Source organism: Gymnoscopelus microlampas, assembly GCF_963454915.1.
Source record: "Gymnoscopelus microlampas genome assembly, chromosome: 7".
Lineage (NCBI taxonomy): Eukaryota > Metazoa > Chordata > Actinopteri > Myctophiformes > Myctophidae > Gymnoscopelus > Gymnoscopelus microlampas.
In genome coordinates this window covers 44,978,449-45,001,929 of record NC_139944.1, presented here as the reverse complement: position 1 = coordinate 45,001,929, position 23,481 = coordinate 44,978,449, and the positions used below count along the sequence as shown (strand labels likewise).

Sequence of the window (23,481 nt, the reverse complement as noted above, 5' to 3'; positions counted from 1 at the left end):
CGATCTGGCACTTCCTTCGCAGGATTACAATGGGTGCTCCCAGAGCTGCTCTAGCCCCGCCCGCGCGGAGAAAAACGAAAAAAACAAAAAGACTGAAATCACGGTTCAGACCGTGTTTGTTTGATTGATTGATTGATTGATGTACTTTATTTAGTAAGACATGAGAACAGTACATGACAGTACATAACAGTACATGGAAGTACAAATTCGCAATACAAGGTCTACTAAACTGGATAGCTCAGTTAAGCACTTAGCTTGTTTAAGATGAGATCCCCATGTACACAAATCATGATGACATATAAGAGACAGACAGATATACACACTACTATACAGAATGTCATACAATCAGGTTACTGGTATGAAGAGTGAAAAATATGTACAAAAAAAGAAAGAGAGAGGGGGGGGAGGGGGTAGGTTAGGTTAGGACATGGGGTAGGTTAGGACTTGGACAGGGGCCATTTTTGAAATGCAGCCTCCTGAAGGTGTATCTTTAGGGCATTTTTGAAAGTGAGTAGGGTTTTACACTCCTTTACTCCTTTTGGTAGGGCATTCCACATTTTTGATGATTTTTGATGTTCGGCACCGAAGCTTCGGAACCACTATGTAAACACACGGTTCAGACCGTGTTTGGCACCCGATGTGTTAAGGTAAACACTGTTCAGTAGAAAAATACATCTTTTCACAATTACCGGCACATTTTACCATTCTAAACAGGAATGTTGTATTCAACGTATGAATAGCTTGCTTTGTGAGCAGGTTATGTCCCACTATGACCCAGTTATGTCACATTCACTCTCACTTAGTCAAAAAATGTATTTATTTGAAAATCAGTCACAAAACATAAATACTAATTACACGTGAACATGTTGAAACATCTGTTGAAGACTGACAACTTTGATCTCTTAACAAAAATTAAGTGTTAAGATTATTCCATTCAGTAATAAGCCTTTATTTATGTAAAGCCTAAGTTATACTATGACAAAAAAGAATCGAGTGACATATTATTACACAAGTTACTTTTTCACCAAAGCATAAATTTGTGTTAAAGGAGCTCTTCACCCATTTTTAACCTTATCTTATAGATAGGGTAAGTGATATTCCTTTGTTAAAATAAGTTAAATAACTATATATTCTGATAGTAATCATTGCTATATGCTGTAGAGTGTTGAGTTTAATAAAGAGCTGGAGAGGTATATCAGAATATAGTGATTTAACCTTTTAACAAAAAACTTTGTTTTGACCAAGAAATATCAGTTACCCTACCTTTAATATAATTGATCCACACTAATGTTCATTATAAGATGGCACAATTTCCATTTAGTCACTTGGCATTTCATTGGTGGGCTATGGACAGTTCAGAAACCTGCCTACCAATTACATGGTCGATGGGTATTTCAAGCCAACAGAAACAAGTCTATCTCTTCCTGGGAAGGTAGCATGATGAAATAAATCCATTTTGTCCTTGCATTAAAAAAATAAAACGAAATCTTGTTTGAAATCACCACCAATTACCAAAGAAGTAAAATCTTGTTTGAACTGTACACAGACAGACCTCCTCTGAGACACAGAGCGAGTAGATAGGAATTGTGCCATCTTATAATGACCTCTAGTAAGGACCAAATATATGAAGATGAAAATTGGTCAAATATATACGTATATGTATAGTTTATATCCCACACAGACTGTTAAGCTCACATAATTAATGCATTGTGTAGTCTTAATTGTGGAAAGTGATTTGTCCATACACATTTATTGCATGTCCCCTCTGTGCATGTGGTCCGAGGACAGAGACTTCAGTGTGAGTCAAGCATCAACTGAGTCCCCAGACCTGAAGTTCATTGATACTCCTTGGAGACAGGTGATGTTGATTTAGCCTGATGAAAATAATTTCACTATTGTTGAGGTACTATGGTGTTTGGTCCTGGGCTTTCTGTCTTAAAACCTTGCAGCAAGGATGATAAAATATATACGTTGTTCTTTATTAGCTCTAATTCATGTCAGTTAGATCTTAGACACAATTATCACTTTACATTGGCAACAGAAATCCCTTTTAACCAGGTCATTTTCCAACCTCCAATATCTAAAAAAACGTATTGACAAAAACAAATACATCCTGGTCTCACCTCCTCCCGTTCATTTGGCACCTTTACATAATCATCATGTGTTAAAAAGATTGTAATACTGTACAAAATATCATACCTAAGAATCAATATAAACTTTCTCATCAATGAGTTGGCGACTTATGGCGAGACACTTGAGGCCTTATGACTTCAGGGGTCCTGTGTCTCTGTGGTTCCTCCATGCTTCCATTTCATGCTGTTCAAGAGCTTTCTTCTGAGCTTTGGTCAAGGGAAGGTCATTGGCCGGAGTGCACAGGGTTGAGATTCGCTAACAAAGAAGAGAAGAAGGTTTAAGGTTTAAGCTTGATGACCAAAGAGTATTATCTAAAAAACAGTGATGGAAAGTAACTAAGTACATTTTTGATATACTTTTTTGAGGTACTTTTACTTTACTTGAGTATTTCCAATTTTCAATACTTCAGTCCCATTTAAACTTTGCCTATTTGAAAATTGCTTGTAGATTTGCTCTTTTCAAAAGAGTTTTATACATTTTAGACATAATGACACCTTGCGAAACGGGACATTCTGCATAAAGGAGTACTTTTTTACATTGGTACTGTAAGTACATTTTGACGCCAATTAGGGGTGTGCCGATACACTAATTTCACGAAACGATACGATACGATATTTGGCTCACAACTTCGATACGATTTCGATACGATACGATACGCACTTTTTTTATTATGAAAATATATGGAGGAGAAAAAAAGAAAATGCAAACAAATAATTCTGTTTTTGCATTATTCAGACATGCAAACTTGTAGCTTTTCAGCTACAATAGCCGTTTTGAATCCAAATAGTATGACACCTGACCCGAAAAAAAAACATGTTGTCACTCTTTTCACTTCGGGGCCGTTTGCATGCCTGATTATTATGATTGTTAAAAAAAAAAAAAAAAAAAAAAAATTCAAAAACGATATTTTTTTTCCCCAAAACGATACATATCGTCGCGAAAACGTATCGCGATATATCGCGGGACGATATATCGGCACACCCCTAACGCCAATACTTCTGTACTTTTACTCAAGTAAATGTTGATTACCGGACTTTTACTTGTAACAGTGTTTCTACATTGCAGTATTGATACTTTTACTTCAGTAAAAATGTTTAGTACTTTTTCCATCACTGCTAAAAACAGCATGTTTTATCTAAAAAAAAAAACACAAACAGCATACCTGTCTCAGAGAACCAGGAGTAACGATGACATTGTACAACATCCAGAGAGGAACCATGAGTGTAGAGGAGAGGGTGAACCACCAGCCGAGTGCGTAGCCCCACCATGGATATTCAATGGTGTTGTTGAACTTCAGAGGGGTGAATTTGACCAAGGAGAACACAAATGTTCCCTGAAATTAGTTGTGAGAACAACAGTTTTAGTTTTGAGAATGTAATTTGATTGATAAAAATATATATTACCCCATGCTGCTAGGCAGTGACATTGGGTCACTTGAAGCTATAGTCTTAATCCGTGAACAAGAAAATAATATAATACACTTTATTTATATATATTTACAAAAACAGGTTTACCAAGTGCTTCACATACAGTACTGCAGTACAATAATGTGATTTTAAAATCAATTCTGAACACCACTGGTAGCCAGAGCAGTGAGTCAAAAAAAGGGGTAATGTGGCCATATGTTCTGGTTCTTGTAAGAAGCTGGTAATCTAGTGACAGAAAACACGATTTTGAATCTGTTTCTTTAGTGTTCACAAGCAATTGTTTGCCATTCATATTCCTCAAACAGAGAGGTTTCTATTTTATTTATCAAGTGAATTTGATTGGTGAATATTTTAACTTAAATTACTCACCATGCATATTACTGGAGTGATGTATTTCAAACAGTACTTAATCAAGGGAAACGGACGGTATCCAATCATGTCCTCTATGTTATCGTAGAACCGGTCTGCACCTAAGGGATGGATACCGACATTCAGGGAATTCAATTTGATTGATGATTTGCGTGTCATCACAAGTACAGTATTTTCAAATGAACCATACCATCGACTTTCCTTTTTACGTAACCTACCATAAACCCATCCAATACCCACAGACTGCAGTATAGCAAAGAGGAGAAGAGTCATCCCACTACAGGCATAGTAATCAAACACCTGGAAGATGTACAGTCCACCCTACATTTGAGAGTAAGGTTGTATTAGTTGTATAAGAGATGAGGAAACATTTTGATCATGAATGAGGACAGCATCAGAGTTTGGTCTTTGATCTTACTTCTGTAACCATCACCAGGCCTACGAAGAAGCAGAACACACTAATGCCGAGCAGAAGAAGTTTACGTCGATGTCCGACTTGAAAGAAGGCAGGATACATGTCGGTAATTGCCGTCATGAGAGCTTCCAGACCTACAAACTGAAACAGTGTCATAAATTCAGTTTATATGACGACACAGTAAAATCATCAGCGTTAGTTTAACTCAGAGATTGTAAAAATGGATGGTTAGATGATCGTCAATCACAGCAATGTAATGTTTAAGAGATAAAAGTCACAATTAATAAGTGCTGCATTGTTTATTCAGTAACAATAATATAAAGTATGAGATTGCTTTAGAGGTACTTAATGATCACCAAATATCTTCATTTGGATTGTCTTTGACCACAGAAAGAAGCTAACCACTTTCACTAATCCCCTGCTGTCCAGGCATGTCATTATGAAAATAGCAAAAACAGATCTACAAGCGCACATCATGACACATGTGTGAGCTTTTGGATCTAGGTCTGTTCTCGCTATTTTCTTACGTCAAAGTATACAAATAGGGCTTAATGTCTTTATTTCGCACACTTAGGAAAAGAGTAAACCTACCTGACTGTCCAAGCCAAGTAAGATGACCATAACGAAGAAGAAGATAGCCCAGACCTGAGGCAGAGGCATCATGGCCACTGCGCGAGGATAAGCGATAAAAGCCAGACCAGGACCTGCATTGATAAAGAGAGAGTAAAGACCCTTACACACGAATACACAGTCCGAGAATGCAGACTATCAATGAAATTATCCTCCCACAGCTGGCAAGGGGAGTAGGCAAACAAAGTCACCTGCCCTGGCCAAAAACCCTTAAGCAAAATGAGTCATGGTAATGGAATTTGGGTTTGAAACAAGAAAACCTACGGGCCTGTGGATTTATTATTCCACTCCTCACCTGACTCAGCCACTTTTGAAATGTCCATGTTCTGCTCATAAGCCATGAAACCAAGTGCAGAGAAGATGGCGAAGCCAGCTACAAAACTGGTCCCACTGTTCAGTAGGCATAGGTACACACAGTCCCTAAAAGACAAATGTTTGGTTACAATAGTGTCAGTTTGGATGTGCAAATAGGAGTTTCACATAACATAGAATTAAAAATGTGTTTAACTACACACATTGCTTGGTACAGTATGTCTACATACATAGAACATGATCAATAACAATGTTAAGCAGTTTCCCTTTAACTGTCCTATGGCTATAGATAGTTGTAGCTTAGCGAAGTCTAAACAAGAGAAGATGTGCACTCGCCAACAAACATTCCTATACAGTACACTATGTAATATACACTGTCTTTAGTTTGTATTTGGAATGAAAACTCGTCCATCTCCAAATAAGATTGTTATGCAAAGAAAATGTCACTTTATTGTGACACTCAATGTGATACATTAAATTATTCCAGTGGGTACGGTAATTGAGGATGTACAGTATTTGTATTGTATTAGTAATATTGCTGGATGCAAGAGCACTCAAACCTTTGCAGTGGTTTACAATGTAATAATAGTATGACACAAATTAATCTAGGTCCTGCTGTCTTTAACAGCAATCAACTTTTTGATTCTATAAGGATCTTCATCAGAATGAAGAACAGATCAGATCAGCTTTAACCTAAAACAAAGACAACAACTTAATTCTATTTCTATTCTGCATCTGTTTACCAGGTCAGATGTACCCATTGTACTCTTTAGGAATGCTAATTAATTAATCCACCAGTCATGCACCTACATACAGTACATTGCAGACTTACTTGTAACAGTTGTTGTCGTATTTGTTGTAACTGCCAAGTGCAGTTAAGCAGCCAATACAAATGGCATATGAATAGAATATTTGTGTCCCAGCATCCATCCACACCTGCAACAAGGAGACATAATATATACAAATGTAGTATTTTTTATTGATTTGTAAGCCGATATGTGACAATTGTTTAATAATTCTCTCCTCTGAAGCAGCCTGATAATGCCACATCTCCCAGAAACTAATTCATGCAAGTGCAGAGAAGACTGTCAGAAAATAACCATCTAAACCTATATAAGACCCGCTAAAACACTTGTGATGTTGAACTTTAGAAGGAACTTGCTGTATAGCGAGATGGGCAGGATATATAAATATATAAAGTAGATTAATCTAATATATAAAACAGTAGAAATACTGCAACACGGATGCCTCCGCCAATCAGGCACATGAACGGACTGACAAGAACTATAAGGAACCAGGGCAAAGGGAAACGCCCTGAATTAACTTCTTATTGAATTACACAGCCTTCTAATACCTTATCATGAGGAACCAAAATAATTAAACTGTGTTTTGCTTTTCACTTTGTGTTTTGGGGTTGGAGCCAGAATGAAAAATAAAACAACAGAACGAATATAAAACAATTGCATGAGAGCTACAAGAAGGATCAGGCTCAGCGACTGTCTAGAGCAGTGTTTATCAACCTTTTTGGTGCCAAGGCACACCTGGCATAGCCAAAATATCCCAGGGCACACCTAGAATTTAGCGTCTTCTGGCCCTGGGTGCATCTCTTCTTTGCTGGTGGAGCTCTCATCATCTTGTAGTAATAATACTGAGTGCCAAAGCATGTACCCTGTGCCCCTTTTATACAGTAACAGGTAGGACAACATATTTGCATTCCTATGGGTGATGGTCGCTACACTGAATGGACTCGGGCGTGGTCGTGCGTGAAACGGATGATGGCCGTATCGATTGACGGACGATCACCGCTATTGTTCTCGAGGGGCTGGGTTCACACTTTCTTCAAACGGCGAGGCACACCTCAGCAGTACTCGCGGCCCAAAATTGGGCCCTTTGCCAGGGTTGATAAACACTGGTCTAGAGAGCAAGGACAGGCTGCTGCCAGGCTGCTGTTCTAGGCTACCAGTAGGTGATTAAGAGGATATCCTGGCCTGGGCCGTAGTGTGACGGTCCAGGCACCATAGGCTGCAATGCCAGCCTGACAGCATGTCGTGGGTTCCGCAGCAAACTTGGTACAAACAAACACTGTTCAGGGGTCTGCCATGAGAATAGTCACACCAGTGGCCATGTGTGGCAGGGGCCATGTGGGTTTGAGAATAATACCCCACCAGACCTAACATTAGCCTACTGAATACACAAACACAAACCATCAATTTAAAGTTAATTGTAGAAGTTAAAGGGACATGATATTAGGCTTGGACATGAGCGCACATTTTTAAGTTAATTGAGGTTTATAAAGGGATAATTGTGTGCAGGTGTGCGTGCACATGGTTTTATACATCTGATTATTTTTGTGCACAGACTGCACACACCAGTTTTGTGTTTTGTGCACATCTACACTTTTAGTGCTTCCAGGACTCCTTTAATGCAAATGTTTATTTTGAAGCCTTTATCGTCATACAATGAGGTTCTACCAAATTTCAACATCAGTTTTACAATTCATAATTAAAAACCTGGACTGTGGCTGTGTATATGCATTCTAGACAGAAGTAAAGCCGAATAACCTACATAAAAGCTGACAGCAGTAAATGCTAGTTTGTCAAAATGAGGCTAAAATGGCTGACCAATCTCTTTAATTAACTCACAACCAGGCATCAACACATCAGACCTACCTGAGGATCAGCAAGGCGGGACGGGTCTGGGTAGAGGTAGAACTTGATTCCATCTATCGCCCCGGGCAACGTGCACCCACGGACCAGCAACACCACCAGCATCACATATGGGAAAGTAGCGGTGAAGTAAACCACCTATGAGAGAACCAGTGTGCAATCAATCTCTATTAGTTGTCCCTACATGGAAGGTTACCAATATGGTACAAGTATTATTTTTTGATATTACCAAGATGATTTATATTTCAGTGAGACACTTTCTTTAGGACATTTCGAAGTACCATTTCTGAGAGATTGACACATAATGCAAGCTACTACAGTCAGCCAGGTCAGGTAGGTTATTGTGGGCCAGCAATGTTCGGAAATTCACATTATCTCTATAGTCAAGTGATCAAGACGGATCAGTCCTATTTTTCATATTCCATCCTGATTGGCGAATTCCGAACATTGCTGGCCCACAATAACCTACCTGAACTGGCGGAGACCTGTGCTCCAAGGAGCACTTTTTCTATTTTCAGGAATGTGGCAGAAAGGGCCTGGCCGTAGCAGTTTGTACTTCATAAAGGTCACAGAACAGGACGGGGAACAGTGCTATGCAGTACCTGCCGGTACGATCAAAATATGGTCGTAAATTGCTTGGTGAATCGGGGCCAATAACCCTAAATAACAGACCCTTGTTTACCCTAATTTCCCCATTTGTTAGTCTTTGCGTATTTCAGAACATGTGTTTGTCTTCATTATCATTCAAGACATAATCTCTCAAGAACAGATTCTGCGATGTAAAAAACAGCAGAGGGCGCTGTTTTTCCTTTTTTATTTGGCGATGGGTTCCCAGATTGTTCAAGACATAACAAAAGATAAAACAGAATGCTAAGTGGGAAATGGGCCAAAGTGTTTCCATGGCCTTACTATAGCATTGGACAGAAGGTGGTACTATGGACATTAACAAGATAGGATAGCTACTCAATGAAATTTTACAGTGTGACTTTAACAGATTTATAGCACTTGGATATCACTCCAACAAAGAAAAAAGCAGAGATTGTGTCTTACCTTACCTGTAGACTTCACTCCTTTCCAGACACAAAAGTAACATACAATCCAGGATAAAAGAAGACATAATGCCAGCTCCCATCGCACACTGCCCAATTCATTAATGCTTCCAGATATATTTAAAACTCTTCTCCTGAAAAACAAAATACATTTTCCGTTACAATGTGTACCAATCCTTTCATATTATTATATTTGCATTTCCATTTTCTATTCCGTTAAATTATGGAATAACCTCCCTGTCTATCTGAAAACCGGATTTTCATATTTTAAATAAAAAATATATTTATATATTTTAAGCAGCCAGTCTACAGATGGAAACTAGCTAGTGGTTAAATCTGGTACAAAGCATCTTTTCTATTTTTGATGAATGATTTTGTACCTGGTCCCTGAAACAACTAAAACAAAACAAATGTATTCCTTTTGGGTTAGGCTACAGTTTGTCTACTCACTCCCAGAATTCCCTTACTGGCGATGTCGCATTTTCTGCTGCAGTCCAATTGATGAGGTCAGTCTTTCGATTAAACTCCACACAGGTCTCTGTTGTAATGAAATACACATAGTATTGTTAATCGAGGCAGCTTTCAAGAACAATGAACACAATGAACAATAAAATAGAAATAATACAATTGAAACATAAAAATATCAACAGGAAATCCAGGCAGAATTGCTTGCACCTACACAAGATGAATTTTGAAAAGACCCCAATTTGAAAAGATTTTGTGCCAGGGACCCGGGACCCCCATAACAGGACATTTGTCATCATTTTCTTTTTAAGTAGCACATCTACACGCTCATAACACGTCACGATGCAATGTTGTGAACATGTGTTTGTCTTCTTTATCATTCAAGACAAAACAAAAGATAAGACAGAATGCTAAGTGGGAAATGGGTCAAAGTTTATCCATGGCCTTTCTGTATTTGGGCAGAAGGTGGTACTATGGGCATTGACATTAACCAGATAGGATAGCTACTCAATGACATCTTACCAAATCATCTTTAAACTAAAATTGGCTAATGGGAGGACCGGTGGGCGGGCGGACCACGGGCACGTCACTATGACTTAGACATAACTATAAACAAAGTTGATACGCCCATATATAGGCATAATATATGGAGATCCGGTTGTCCAGAGCCACAGATCCGACCGCTATGCCCATATATGGTCATGCGCGTATATGGGACCGACCGACTTCAAACTCGGCACACATCGGCAAGGACTCGACGGAGTTTGGTGCCCGCGGCCGAGTCGTTCGGATATGTGGTTGTCCAGAATTGCCGATATGACCAATATGCCCACGGGCATGCCAATATATGGGCACATACTGATAACATCAGGGATCTCCATGTAACTCCATCGATCGGATCGGTGGTGTGACGTAGGTGTGTGTGTGTGTGTGTGTGTGTGTGTGTGTGTGTACATATATATATATATATATACTGTATATATTCATTGTGAATTCATCAGTTAATCAATTCAAAGCATGAATTATCACTCGTTTAATCATTTGTGCATTTAAAACTTCCACGTACCTGTGTTCCAAAAGTTTCTACAACTTGACCAGGGCAGCTCAGAGCTGAAAGAAGAGAAGAGATAGAAGAATGCCCATGCCAGTATGACGATGTAATAAATACTGGAGTATAACACCACCACCTGACTTCCATAACCGATTCCTGAAAGGAAATAAATAAATAAATCATGTGTTAAAATTACAATAAATTACCTAATGTTTCCATAAGGAAAATGAAATCAATTCGAAAAAAGAGTTTTAGATTATATCAAAGTTATTCATCTTGCCTACGATGGTATGGTGAAAATGTAATAGGACGAAAAGGTTAACTTTATTCAGCTGCTGGAAAAATAAATATGTCTGGCCTTCTGGAAGGGGCGATAAATACCAAAACGATTATTGCCAGAAAAGGCTGCGCTATTTATGTAGGCAGTGGCTCAAATCAGGGTGAGAGAGAGCAAGAGTGAGAGAGTGTGTCACATATAATAATCCTTATGGTTGCATGTTGCACTTAATCATCTTCTCATGTCAGTTACACTTCTTCTGGCAGGTGAGTTTATTTGTGACACAGCAGCTCACGCACGCACGCACGCACGCTCGCACGCACGCACGCACGCACGCACGCACGCACGCACGCACGCACGCACGCACGCACGCACGCACGCACGCACGCACAACTTTAAGGAAGTACGCTACTTAAAGGTAGTGTTAATATCACTTACTGCACTGTTTGATATTTGTCATAATAAACAAATGCAAAACGTATATATCTGCTGTCATTTACTTTCCATTCACACAAGATACATACCTTACATACCTAGACAGATTTTCTTTTTTTTACTTAGTAACATATTAATTTCAGGCTGTATTGTACACAGTGTTAATATTGTGCAAATACTAGGAAAGTTGGAATCTCGTGAGCACAGGTTCGTCAGATAGGAATAAACATTAACTTTTGTAACTCATGCAAACACGTGCCAGATCACAGGAACAGGGTGTAAGAACACATATCTAATTATTACTTTACAACCAACATTTACATGACTAACTTAAAGGGAGTAGGATTTGGCGATTGTGGTTCGCAAACATTAACCACAAACATTCAATGTTGGCCCCAAACATTCAATGTTGTCCCCTCCTCCTTGGCTCGATGACACCAACAGTGCACACAGCCCCAAGGGTCATGCCCAGAAACATCCCAAACAAAGTAAAATAAGACAATAGAGCCAGAGGGAAGGGTCTCTGCTCAAGACACTGAACTGAACTGCTCTGACAACACAGTATCCTGGCAGTAAGGGGCAGAACAGGCTGTTCTGTGTTCAGGTCCTTCGATGGATGTTTTACCAGTCTGTAAAGTGTCTTGTGCAGTCTTTTAAGGTGCCTGCTTTAAAGGGGGGGGGGGGGGCACTAATAGACTGAACAAGCTGGTAAAAAAGGTTGGCTCCGTTGTCGGTGCTAAACTGGGGGCAGATTCATTCTCTCCCGGTAACGAGATAGACTTGGTCTGTCCTTTGTGCTGGTAGCCATGAGGTTATGCGATGACGCACATGGCTGGCCTGCTTGGTCCATAGACTAATAACTCTGGAGTAACATCCATCCAGAGGACAATACCGCACTGATCCTGACCCTGTCGTTCACACTGATAATGTATTCTACTGTTTTCAGTGTATTGTACACTGTACAGTAAGGCTACTGTCCTGATGTATATTGTTGATACTGTATTGATATTGTGATTGTATTTATATAGTTTTGCCCCACTGGTACTGTACAGTGCAGCTATTGTACCTGTTGTACACTGTTGCGTATTGTTGATACTGTTTTTGAAAGTTTGTTGCACCTTTTTTACATCTCTCTTGTCGCTACCCTTAGCTCTATCTACTTTTTCCTCTGTATCTTCCCTGTGTTCTAACTGCTGTGCTGCCTCCGGCAACCCCAGTTTTCCCAGTGGGATCAAAAAGGTTCTGTCTATCTACAGCATCTACCTAGATACAGACATTGGCACACACTTCTAATGGGTCAAGTGATGATTGAGAGAGATTATGGTTTAAAAAAAAAAAAAAGAAGAAAATACTACTCGTTGTCTATCTTTAAATTGCAGAAACCTGTGTGTGTGTGTGTGTGTGTGTGTGTGTGTGTGTGTGTGTGTGTGTGTGTGTGTGTGTGTGTGTGTGTGTGTGTGTGTGTGCGTGCGTGCGTGCGTGCGTGCGTGCGTGCGTGCGTGCGTGCGTGCGTGCGTGCGTGCGTGCGTGTCTTTCCCGGGCATCATTCTACTGTAAGCTTCATTGGACCAAATACCATTATATAAACGAAAAGACCTCATAAGATCCTTTGTTGTATGTTTAGTTGAAAGTGAATAGAACAGATGTTTACCTGCAAACAAGGGGCATAGTTTCTGCCAGCAGGTGATGCCTCCCTGTGCAGTATACTGGCCCATAGACGTCTCCAGGAGGAACAAGGGGATGCCACAGGTAAAGAGGAAGAGGACATAAGGGATGAAGAACACCCCTTAGAAACAAGACAAGTTACTTCTCATGAACAAGTTCAACATTTGACAGTACATGTAGGAATCTTACTGAATCAAGAATATTTATTATTAGCATTTATAAAGAGCAGTGGTACTCAAACTTTTGACACCTGTAAGGGTCCATTTGAAAACCCTTCAAGGAACCCAGAGGGTACCTGGAACCCACTTTGAGAACCACTGAATAATCAAATCTCAGGTATTTAATGGATGTGAACCGCGTACCCCCACCTGAAAATATGTTGTGCCAGGGACCCCCAGAAGCAAAGATCTGTGTTAAAAATGTTCGCCTTTAAAGAAAAATAGATTTGCACACATTTTCATTTTCAACATTTTTTCTATATAGCAGATCTACAACCTCATAGCACGGCACTCAGTACCGTGCTATGAGGTTGTAGATCTGCTATTTTTGAATAGCCAAAGTATAAAATATGGATAAAGGGGTTCAAATGATTGTGACTTTTTATTAACTCATTTTGCTAGGGACCCTCTGGTATCCCCCCAAGGACCCCACTTTGAGAACCAATGCTCTTAAATTGTCTATTAGTAGAATTGACTCACCTCCTCCATTTTTGTAGCACAGGTATGGGAATCTCCACACATTTCCAAGGCCTATGATTTGTCCTGCAACGGCAAGGAGGAACTCCAACTTGCTCGACCATTGGCCTCTAGCCACAGTGGTGGGTGGACAATGGACAAGTCCCATGTCCAGCTTGTACTTGACAGCTGGGTCATAGTGTTTGTCCATCATACTGTAGGGAGGGTAGTGCAGGGGTTAATCAAGCAGCTTGGCAAGGCCCATCGGTGACTATATACAGAGACAGACAGAGCCCTCATCCCACTTAAATGCCCACACGTTCTTTAAAAAGGCCTTGTATTCTCAACCTTGAACTGTGAATTATTGTGTGCTTGTTATTGGAGTTTGTTATCACAGTTCCTAAATCACAGACTTAAACTATGTACTTTTAACTAGGGATACCGATATGGAAATTCTTGGCCGATGTTTAAAATAACAATTTAGCCGATACCGATATTTGTTTATTTCGTTTTTGGTGTTATTATTTACCCCTTTAGTGCGAGGGAAACAAATACATATTCACTATAAGAAATAACTATTCAGAATCTACAGCTTGGTAGGTTGCAGATAACCAATACACCAACATAGCCAGCGCAAAATGTATGCATATCAACAACAGAAGAATATCGGCTACTACTACTGCCATTACCACTGCCATTGAACTTAAACATATGGTTATTTACATGTGAACTTAAAAGAAATCATAGAAGTGTAACATTTCTCAACACAAGAAACTATTGTGTATACAACTATTAATTATATGGGGGTGCCATGGTGGTTCAGCCAGTAGTGCCAGTAATCACCGGTGAGAAACGATTAAGGTCCAATTCCTTGACATCGCATCTATCAATACCCGTTATCGATGCCATGTTTTGCTGACAGTTTCACACGTTAAGGCAATGATGAAACGCCATAGAGAATGTTTGTTCGTTTTGAGAACAAGTTCTCTTTTGCAATAGCGAAATGTACTCTACGGTTCAAAACATTAAATTAGTCAAAGAAAGTATTTCATTTAAGTGTGTAGTTTAAAAACGTACAGTTTATCGTATCTTTCTGATAAGCTTTTCAGCTCACATCTGAAAAAAATAACACATGTATAGTGCATCTGATGAGGTAAACAACAGCAGCTCACTTAAGCTACATCACATCTGGAAAGATAACACATTTATAGTGAATCTGATGGGGTAAACAACAGCAGCTCAAGTCAAAACCATTGATAAGGCATCATAAGGTCTTGTTTAGCTACAGTACATCACAGCATAACCATTTTGTAAAATGTTATTACCACTTACCTCTCTCTTTCACTCTCACAAATCGTGTATAAATGTGTTATTTTGTTAGATGTGATGTAGCTTAAAGGTAGGGTAAGTGATTTTCTTTGGTTAAAACAAGTGTTAAATAGCTTTATATTCTGATAGTACTCCTGGCTATAGAGTGTTTGATCAGTAACATGTGGCATGTCTCTCCAGCTCTTTATTTAACAAAAAATGCATTTTCAGTTCAGTTTCAGTTTCATTTCCAATTGTATCCAATCAGGATAGAGAAGTCAGTCAGGATATAGATTAAACAAGTGAAATTAGAAGTGATGACACTAAGAAATTAGCTGACAAAATTGGAACTGGAACACAAAAAATGAAGCTGATAAATGGGTACTTTCTTCTGATTGCCTGAGATTTTGTCACCTACCTGAAAATGTATTGTCTGTTTATTAAAGAGCTAGAGAGACAGGGAGACCCCTGTGACTGAACAAACACTCTATAGCAATTATTAATATCAAAATATAGTGCTTTAACCTTTCAACAAAAAACTTTTAGTTTTAACCATAAATATCACTTACCCTACCTTTAAGTGAGCTGTTGTTTACCTCATCAGATGCACTATAGATGAAGATGTAGCCTTGTAAAAGTTTTGAGCTGCTGTGATGGAGCTAATAAACCAGATACACATCATGCACTTAGATGTGCGTGTTGTTGTTTTTTCAGATGTTCAGATGCACATCATGCAGATCATGCACTTAGATGTGTGTGTTGTTGTGTTACAGTAGATGTATGTGTGTGTTGTGTGTGTCTATAGACCCCCAAGTATCTTCCAGCCAAATGTCCTCTCCTGCTCTAGCGACGAGTGTGTGTAATTTGTTTTTTCACAGATTTTTCACTTTTACATGAAAAGTATGCTATTTTTGCAATGTAGTTAAATAAAAGTTGTGAAAATGTGGTAGCGCGTTGTGTCAAGCGTACATATGAGATTAATAGCTCGGGGGGGTCCGGTCCCTGGCCCCTTGGGTTTATGACAATGTGGCCCCCTGAACAATTTAATTGAATATCCCTGCTGTACATAAAGCATAAATGCCAAAATAGATCTAAAAACATAGTGTAACCATATTCCAGTTCCACACGCCTGAGGCCTAGTTGCATTAAGGTAGGAGGGCACTGCTCAGCACTGCTTTGGCAGAAGACTAATTCTGTCATCAATGTTGCCTTTGTGTTGGTGCATGGTATTTACTGTGGGAGTTAAACAGAGTGGAAAATAATGTTTGCCACTAGTATTCATATGAAAACCAATGTCATTTACTGTTTTTAAGTGAAGAGAAGTCCAACTGTCTGGTATGCAGCAGAACACATTCAATAAATAAACTTCCATTTATCAATGTCTAAATGTATTATCATTATTATCCTTATTCACATGTTCCTGAATAATCATGGCACAATATTACATAATATTAACTTCAAATGAAGGCAAACTTGGAAAGCACCATGGATGTCAGTGAACATCACAGGACCTATAGTTTCTAAACATTCACACTAAAGTTCATGCAAATCCAAATGGTGGCTGTAGCTTTGCCTGTAGAAATGCATTTTCAGTACAATTTAGATATTTAGCAGATACACATTTAAAAATTGCTAGGTTTACGGGTTTAATTAATAATATAAAGTTTTGTATTTTTCATCTGGCTGTAAATTTGGTTGACTGCTAATAGCCTACCTATCTCCTACAGGTGAAAAGCACTGTTGCGTAATTAAACCATGTGTTGTACCTGCTAAATAAACAAATACATACTTTGTTATTTGTTTGTATTACTTAGTCAAATAGTTGCTTACTAAAATAAGGTTTTTATAAGTACAATGAATATTTGTCAAGTTACAAGAGGGCAAGTGACCACGGGATTAGAGTACTATGAGAATAAAGGTATAGGTACAGTACTACTACAGTATCTTAGGAGATCCAGTGACCAATATTTCTAGTATCAAAGCTATGTAGACAACAAAAGCAAGTGTAGATGACTGATGGTCACTATTGGAGGATTTTGTGCATTACAACGTGGCAAAAGCATCCATGTCTATTGCCATCTATTTTTGTTAAGGTCTGCTGTTGTTTAAACTGCAAACAAAGTCAGTAGTGGGGCAACATTACTTTATTTATTTATATCGTTTACACTTACAAGGACAGTGCGCATTAATAAAAGTGGCAGTCCAGCCAGCTTGGCAAATGTTTAACTGCGCTTTACTTTAACCAGTGAAACACATGTAGTCTTGCCTGTAACATCTTAGATTAGTTGGTCATGTCTTTTCATTATCCATTATCTTGCCACTGTTATGCATGGCACGTTGTGTAATTTTTATCATAGATGAACTATGATAAAGATCTTGCCAACTTTTCTTTGGATTGATGTTAGTTTTTCCCACCACAAACGTTAAGAATGTGATTTAGATCAGTCTGATGAAGTTGCTCCTGGGAACCTCCTGGAGCAACTTGTTGCCAGAGCTCAGTGCTCTGTGTGGGGTGTAAGGCTCCAAAAGTTCAGATAAGTACCAGGGGGCCAGCCCGTGCAAAGATTTATAAACAAATAAAAGAAGCTTAACATTTATTCTAAAATTGACAGGGAGCCACTTTTTGTGTGCCAGTAAGGAGGCAAGCAGACGAGTTTTGCACCAGCTGCAGGCGCCTGAGTGAAGACTGGTCAATACCGGTGAATAGGGAGTTGCAATAATCCAGTCTTGAAGATATAAAGGCATGGATTTCCATCTCCAGCTGTTTAGCTTGGCTAACAGTCGTAGTTGAAAGAAACTACTTTTAACAACGGAGCTTATATGCTTATCGAAGGTGAGGGTACTGTCAAAGATGACGCCAAGGTTTTTGACGGAGGAGCAGATGTTTGAGCTGAGATGAAAAGTCACCTAGTTGGATAGAAAAACCTCTGACCGCAAGGTAAACCAGGCAAGGGCAGTGTCAGAGATACCAACATGATGTTCTAGTCGTGACTTGTGATATCAAAATGTCATGAAGTATCAAATGCCGCTGAAAGATCCAGGAGGACCAGGACTGAAGAGCTACCAGAATCAGCAGTTAAAAGCAAATCATTAAACAATTCTCAAGTGAGCAGATTCAGTACTGTGGCCAGGTTTGAAGCCAGCAGGGTGGGTTTTATTTTGGTTTAAGTTTATTGACTAGAGTTCATGCTTACTCTGCTACCTATCTTGCACTTCTAAGTCACTCTGGTCATTTTAGCATTTGGAATCACATTTGGACAATTTTTAATTGTTTATCAGTTATATTACACACATTATCACCACCATCCTACATGACTTTTATTTGCTTAAATATAGTTAGTATGTAATGGCAGACCATGGTCTACCTACGACACACCATGGCTTTGACTAAAACTGAACTAAAAAACTTTAATTGATCTAAAATTAACCAGATCAGTTAAAGCCGCACCATGTAACTTTACTCTTCTACCACTCGTTGAACCCGGTTTCCTACGCAAGTGCTGATTTATGTTTTACCATTGAGCTAATAGAGTCTGCCTGCTTAATCAGGAGATAAATAGAATCTTGACCATCAGGTCAAAAGTTGTCAGATCCTGTGTATAGGTGAAACATGACCTTTGACACTATGTCACTATCTCAATAGATGAGCAGGGAGACAGAATACAACCACTCCAATTGTATAAGTTATATAGTATTAACATACTCTACCATAAAGATTGGACAAAATTACATTTTATTAATAAAAAAAGTTACATTGCGCCGATTTAACTATGAAAACATTCTTATTTAGTGTACTGTAGTTGCAAGTGGGGGACACATGCGTGCGTAGTCGCACTCGCAACGCGCACGCACACGCACACACACACACACACACACACACACACACACACACACACACACACACACACCTTGCTGAGCAGCATCACTGGGGAAGCTGCATGGAGCTTACTTAGCGCAGTGCCATGCACGTACACAGATGAGATTCTGATGCAAAAGATAGCAAATACCTGAAAACGAGTCCACCTGAAAAAGGCAACGGACCGTGTCCTGGGCAGATATTTTTCATTCATAAATTGATTGACAGCAGTCTCAATGAAGAGGCTGGCTGTAAACTATGTGATAACAAACAATGACATTAAAGGCAGAGTTATGAAATGAAAATGTTAATGCTACCTGACAAACAATGCCTTAGGGGTTTCAAATAGATACAATTTGTTCACCTCAAATGATATTTGATATGATTGGTTAATCCTTTGTTATTGATAATACGTTTTCTCTGGTAATGTCCTAATACAGCACAGTAGGCTATATTATTTTCATGGTCTTTTTTAGGGGGCTCGAAGTTTTTGTTTATTTGGCTTAATTGTTTGACTCACAATAGAGCACTAGGCTACACTGTCTTTATACTCCTCCTTTTTTGGGTCAAACCCCCAAGCACATACTAAGTTGTACATAGTGCATTTTGTACATGTATTATTGATATCCCACTGTAGTTCCTTAATATTCTGTATCCTGGTTGCTAATTTATTCTCACTTCATATACTGTACACTCTCCATTGCTGCTACAGTTTTTTTTTACCAGTTGTATTTCCTTATTGTATACCCAATATCATATCTTGTTGTATATTGTTATAGCACAGTCTCTGGGGCATGTCACACCAACATCTTGCTTACTATACTTGTATGAGTGAATGACAAATAAACCCCTTTGAATCTTTGAATATTACTTTGTGTATAATATAAAGTTGTTAAGCTTTTATTACATACTGTATAAGCACACTATCGTTTGGAATATTAAAATGCTTTGTTGCTAAATCACTGGTCTAAAATGTTCAGATATTAGCTTATTATACTCATGAACTTTATTCAGCTATAAATCCCATGTAATGTAGCTATACCGGCATGCATGCTTCAGAGCCGCCTGATGTGTTAGACAAGAAGAAACAGCCACTCCCACGCGCTCAGCTTTTAGACAGTAACCTTTGTCCCACATTCAGCAGCCACAAGTACTAAACACCAGTGTGATCACTGAAGCATGTACAGTAACTATGGGGATGCCCTTATGCTGTTACAGAGATTACAGCCCTCTGTAATCCACACCTACAATCAACACTGTAAACAATATTCTAGAGATTTTGTTTTCGTGAACTAAAGGGAGTGTGTGGGATGGATAAAGTGTACCTGAGGGAGGAAGTTGCAGGTCAGAGTCAGACGTCTGTGTGGTCGCTTTATTTTTCCATTTAGCTCTAGGTGGAATACTTTGTCTGGTCCTCTTTTGGGTAAATAACAAGCCTACAGACCCCCAAGTATCTCCCAGCCAAATGTCCTCTCCTGCTCTAGCCACGAGTGAGCCCATGTGGAGAGTTTATGAGTGCCTTGTGTGTATGAGAGATAGAGGGAGAGAGAGAGACAGAGAGAGAGAGAGAGAGAGAGAGAGAGAGAGAGAGAGAGAGAGAGAGAGAGAGAGAGAGAGAGAGAGAGAGAGAGAGAGAGAGAGAGAGAGAGAGAGAGCGATTGAGAGTGAGTGAAAGAGAGAGTGAGTGTGTGTGTGAGAGAGAGAGAGAGAGAGAGAGAGAGAGAGAGAGAGAGAGAGAGAGAGAGAGAGAGATATAGAGAGAGTGGGACAGCATGTGTCTGAGTGAGCAGCTTAAGGCGGAGCTTATTGAACAGAATGGTGCCATGGTCAGGGCAAGAGGAGGGGGTTTGTTCAGTGAATACTGCAGGAATGGTTATTAAAAAAGAACGGCATGCGTTTGTGGAATGGGAACAGATCGAGCTACAGTGGGGTTGGGGTGTAGAAGAATAATACTTCCTTAAGTACCTTAATAACAGCCTACATAATTGGTTACTGTTAAATTACCAAGTATTATACCTTCAAATTATACTTACTTTTTACTTGATTGTTAATTCTACAAAGTATTAGTTACCACAAAATTAAAGTGTTATTCTATGAATGTTTAACAGCTGTATTAAGATGTACTGTAGTAGTGTTTTACTAGCCTTGTACATAGATTTAAAACAGTAAAACAGTAATGAATTGGTGTTACTTTTTATTATTGATTACCTATAGGCTACAGCAGATTTCTTACCTCACTGGTGACCCCTTAATCGGGAGCCAAGGACCAGAACTGTAGGCAACTAGTGTAATTGTTAGTTTCCTTGTTCTTTATATTATTATTCCATTTTGGTGTCTATGGCAATTGGCAACCTACTGATTATGGTGACCCTATGGCCTTTCCTCTAGCTAGTGCTACCCATAGGCCAACATTTCCAAATGCACTCACAATATCTCAAAATCTAAAGGGCAGATTGCCATAAAACATGCACTCTGGGAGGGTGAACTCCACTGATTTTGGTGATGACTATAGCCTTGGATCAAGGTGGCCATCATCATCGGTCATAATGATATCTATGACAGTCTTGTATCAAGGCTAGTGATGCCATGGCCTTTCCTCTTGTGCCACCCTTAGGCCGAAATTTCAATTTGCACACAAGTTACGTTTCATGGCAGACTGCCATGAAACGTGCTGAGCACATTCATGCTCTGTGGAAGATGAACATAACTATTTGAGTCACATGGTCACCCTCTGGCCAAAATATAAAGCTTTCACTCTCAAGAGAACTCATTATTTATTTTTAGGGTCCATCATTTAATAGAAGGATCTGAGGGTAAACCCTACAAGTATTGGGCACTATCGTTTTTACTCTAGCACCACCCATCGGCCACTTTCTAGTTGGCTGTATGGAACAGAGCAGTACGGACACTAGGGGCTGCTAGAGGGGCTTTTAGACCCAGGGGCCAGGGCTCTATTTTGGGCCATCAGGATTGATGTGAGGCTTACAGCGGATGGCCACATTTTCAAATGCAGAACTTTTACTTTTTTTTGGTATTTATTTATTTTGGGGCTTTTATGCCTTTATTTATAGGACAGTTATCTGACAGGAAATGGTGTGAGAGGGATGGCAGTGACATGTAGAAAAGGCCGTCGGGCTCGGGACTCGAACTTTTACTTTTAACAAGTATTAATACTAGTATTAATAATAATTGTTGTACTGCGAGCACTTCACCCATTTTCAACCACATCTTAATTGGTCCTCCTCACTAATTGCTCATTTTCAGATGGCACAATTTATTGGCCTGTGGACAGTTCAGAAACCTATTTCAAACAATATTTCAAACTTTTTATAGGGAACAATGGCTACTATTTGAGTACATTTCCAAGAAGAGAAAGGTTTCCATGAGCTTGGAATCCCCACCGATGATGTCATTCACAGTGCACACTATACATCTGCTGCTATGCTCACGCACCTTTATATCTTATCTCAGTTACCATGTGTGTAAATATGTGGATAACTTGTATGTTTTTTCTTGTTCTCGTGTTTGATCTCCCCCCCCCCCTTCTTCTTCCCTTTCTTTTTTTTATGGAAATAATGATACGATGGGAACTATGCACGAAAACAAATTTCACTCACTTTTTACTTCTATAAACCTGTGACGTGACAATAAAGCTGATTCTCATCCTGATTCTGACGGGTCTACGGGCATGTACTGTAGAGATGCACACCCATTGATATTTTTTGGCACACTTCAGGCCAACTAAAGCTAGACGTCTGAAATCAGTGGGGGAAAGTAACAACAGTGCATGTACAAGTTTTAGGTATTTGTAGAGTATTTCCAATGTTCAATCATTTTACTTCTACTCCACTACACGTCAAAAGCAAATATTGTACTCTTACTCGACAGCAATTATTTGAAAACTTTAGTTACTAGTTACTTTGTAGATTTAGATTATTATTACAAAACATATATTAACCACTTCAGACCTAAGCATTCTTTGGCTATTTGAAAATAATACTATTATGGTTAATGCGAGCCAAACAAGGTCAAAGTCGAGCTTGACATGACAGTGAATGAAATAGTCTTACCATTGCTCCTCTTCTGAAGCTGGACATGGATGACTTGGAGGGTCTCTCACAGATTCTGTTCCGACTTCTTCCATCTTGAAGGACTTCTCTCTTTAGTTCAGTGGCAGCTTCTTAATGCACATTGCCAACAGGTGAGCTGAAAGACACGTTGAGGCAGAGACGGTTAGAGGCAAATCATTATATGTCTGTTAATCAGTTATCCTGTTTTTTTTTTGTATGTTTCTTTTATGCCGTGGCTCTGCAATAAGCTAGTTTTTTGTGGTTACAATTATGAACAATAGCCAAGTTAGACAATACAGCTATAACGTTAAATCCACTTGGCCAATTATGGTGGACTGCAGTTCAACAGTCTATAGGGTAGCGGTCAGGAGGAATCTATGCACTCTGCATTGGAGGTCGGAAGACCATTGTCTGTAATGGTTTAAATACCATGCTCTGGAAGGCTATTCTATAATCCAATGTGGCTGTAGTGTGCACAGACACGTGGTGCGATATATGGTGGAGGGAGCATAGATTTGTTGGAGGGCCATGGGGCAATGATACAGAACTGTAGCAGCACAACTTGTCATCTGTCACTAAGGCTGGGGATGGCCAAATTTGTGAAAGCAGTGTCCGTGTCCACTTTGTGTCCAATTTTCAGGGCATTCTTCTGAATGTAGTCAAGCAGGCAGACTTGAGT

The 23,481-nt window shown here is 39.3% G+C and overlaps 1 protein-coding gene across 4 annotated transcripts; it reads right to left on the bottom strand.

The window, feature by feature from the left end:
• Nucleotides 1-648: 648 nt before the first annotated feature.
• LOC311048927 (sodium- and chloride-dependent GABA transporter 2-like) lies at nucleotides 649-20,260 on the bottom strand. 4 transcript variants are annotated; one of them, XM_084062290.1, is made up of 15 exons: nucleotides 20,058-20,260; nucleotides 13,593-13,783; nucleotides 12,881-13,015; nucleotides 10,533-10,673; nucleotides 9,452-9,539; nucleotides 9,003-9,135; nucleotides 7,956-8,090; nucleotides 6,119-6,222; nucleotides 5,270-5,394; nucleotides 4,936-5,048; nucleotides 4,348-4,485; nucleotides 4,148-4,250; nucleotides 3,930-4,030; nucleotides 3,296-3,466; nucleotides 649-2,388 (listed from the first exon to the last, which is right to left on the bottom strand). In XM_084062290.1, exons 2-15 carry the CDS (start codon nucleotides 13,780-13,782, stop codon nucleotides 2,263-2,265), a joined length of 1,803 nt encoding a protein of 600 aa, XP_083918416.1. In that variant the 5' UTR covers nucleotide 13,783; nucleotides 20,058-20,260; the 3' UTR covers nucleotides 649-2,262. The 4 variants fall into 4 exon arrangements, with proteins under 4 accessions (XP_083918416.1, XP_083918415.1, XP_083918418.1 ...); XM_084062289.1 differs by having other exon boundaries at nucleotides 3,930-4,250; XM_084062292.1 differs by having other exon boundaries at nucleotides 3,930-4,250; nucleotides 10,533-10,576.
• Nucleotides 20,261-23,481: the final 3,221 nt, after the last annotated feature.

What these genes read in the sequence shown, in the direction of transcription:
- LOC311048927 (XM_084062289.1), bottom strand. Translation starts at nt 13,782, where the DNA reads ATGATGGACAAACACTATGACCCAGCTGTCAAGTACAAGCTGGACATG. An exon ending in ACTATGCCCCTTGTTTGCAG is followed by an intron (nt 10,674 to 12,880) that starts GTAAACATCTGT and finishes ATTTCCTTTCAG; the next exon opens with GAATCGGTTATGGAAGTCAG. An exon ending in TCACTCCAGTAATATGCATG is followed by an intron (nt 3,467 to 3,929) that starts GTGAGTAATTTA and finishes AACTAATTTCAG; the next exon opens with GGAACATTTGTGTTCTCCTT.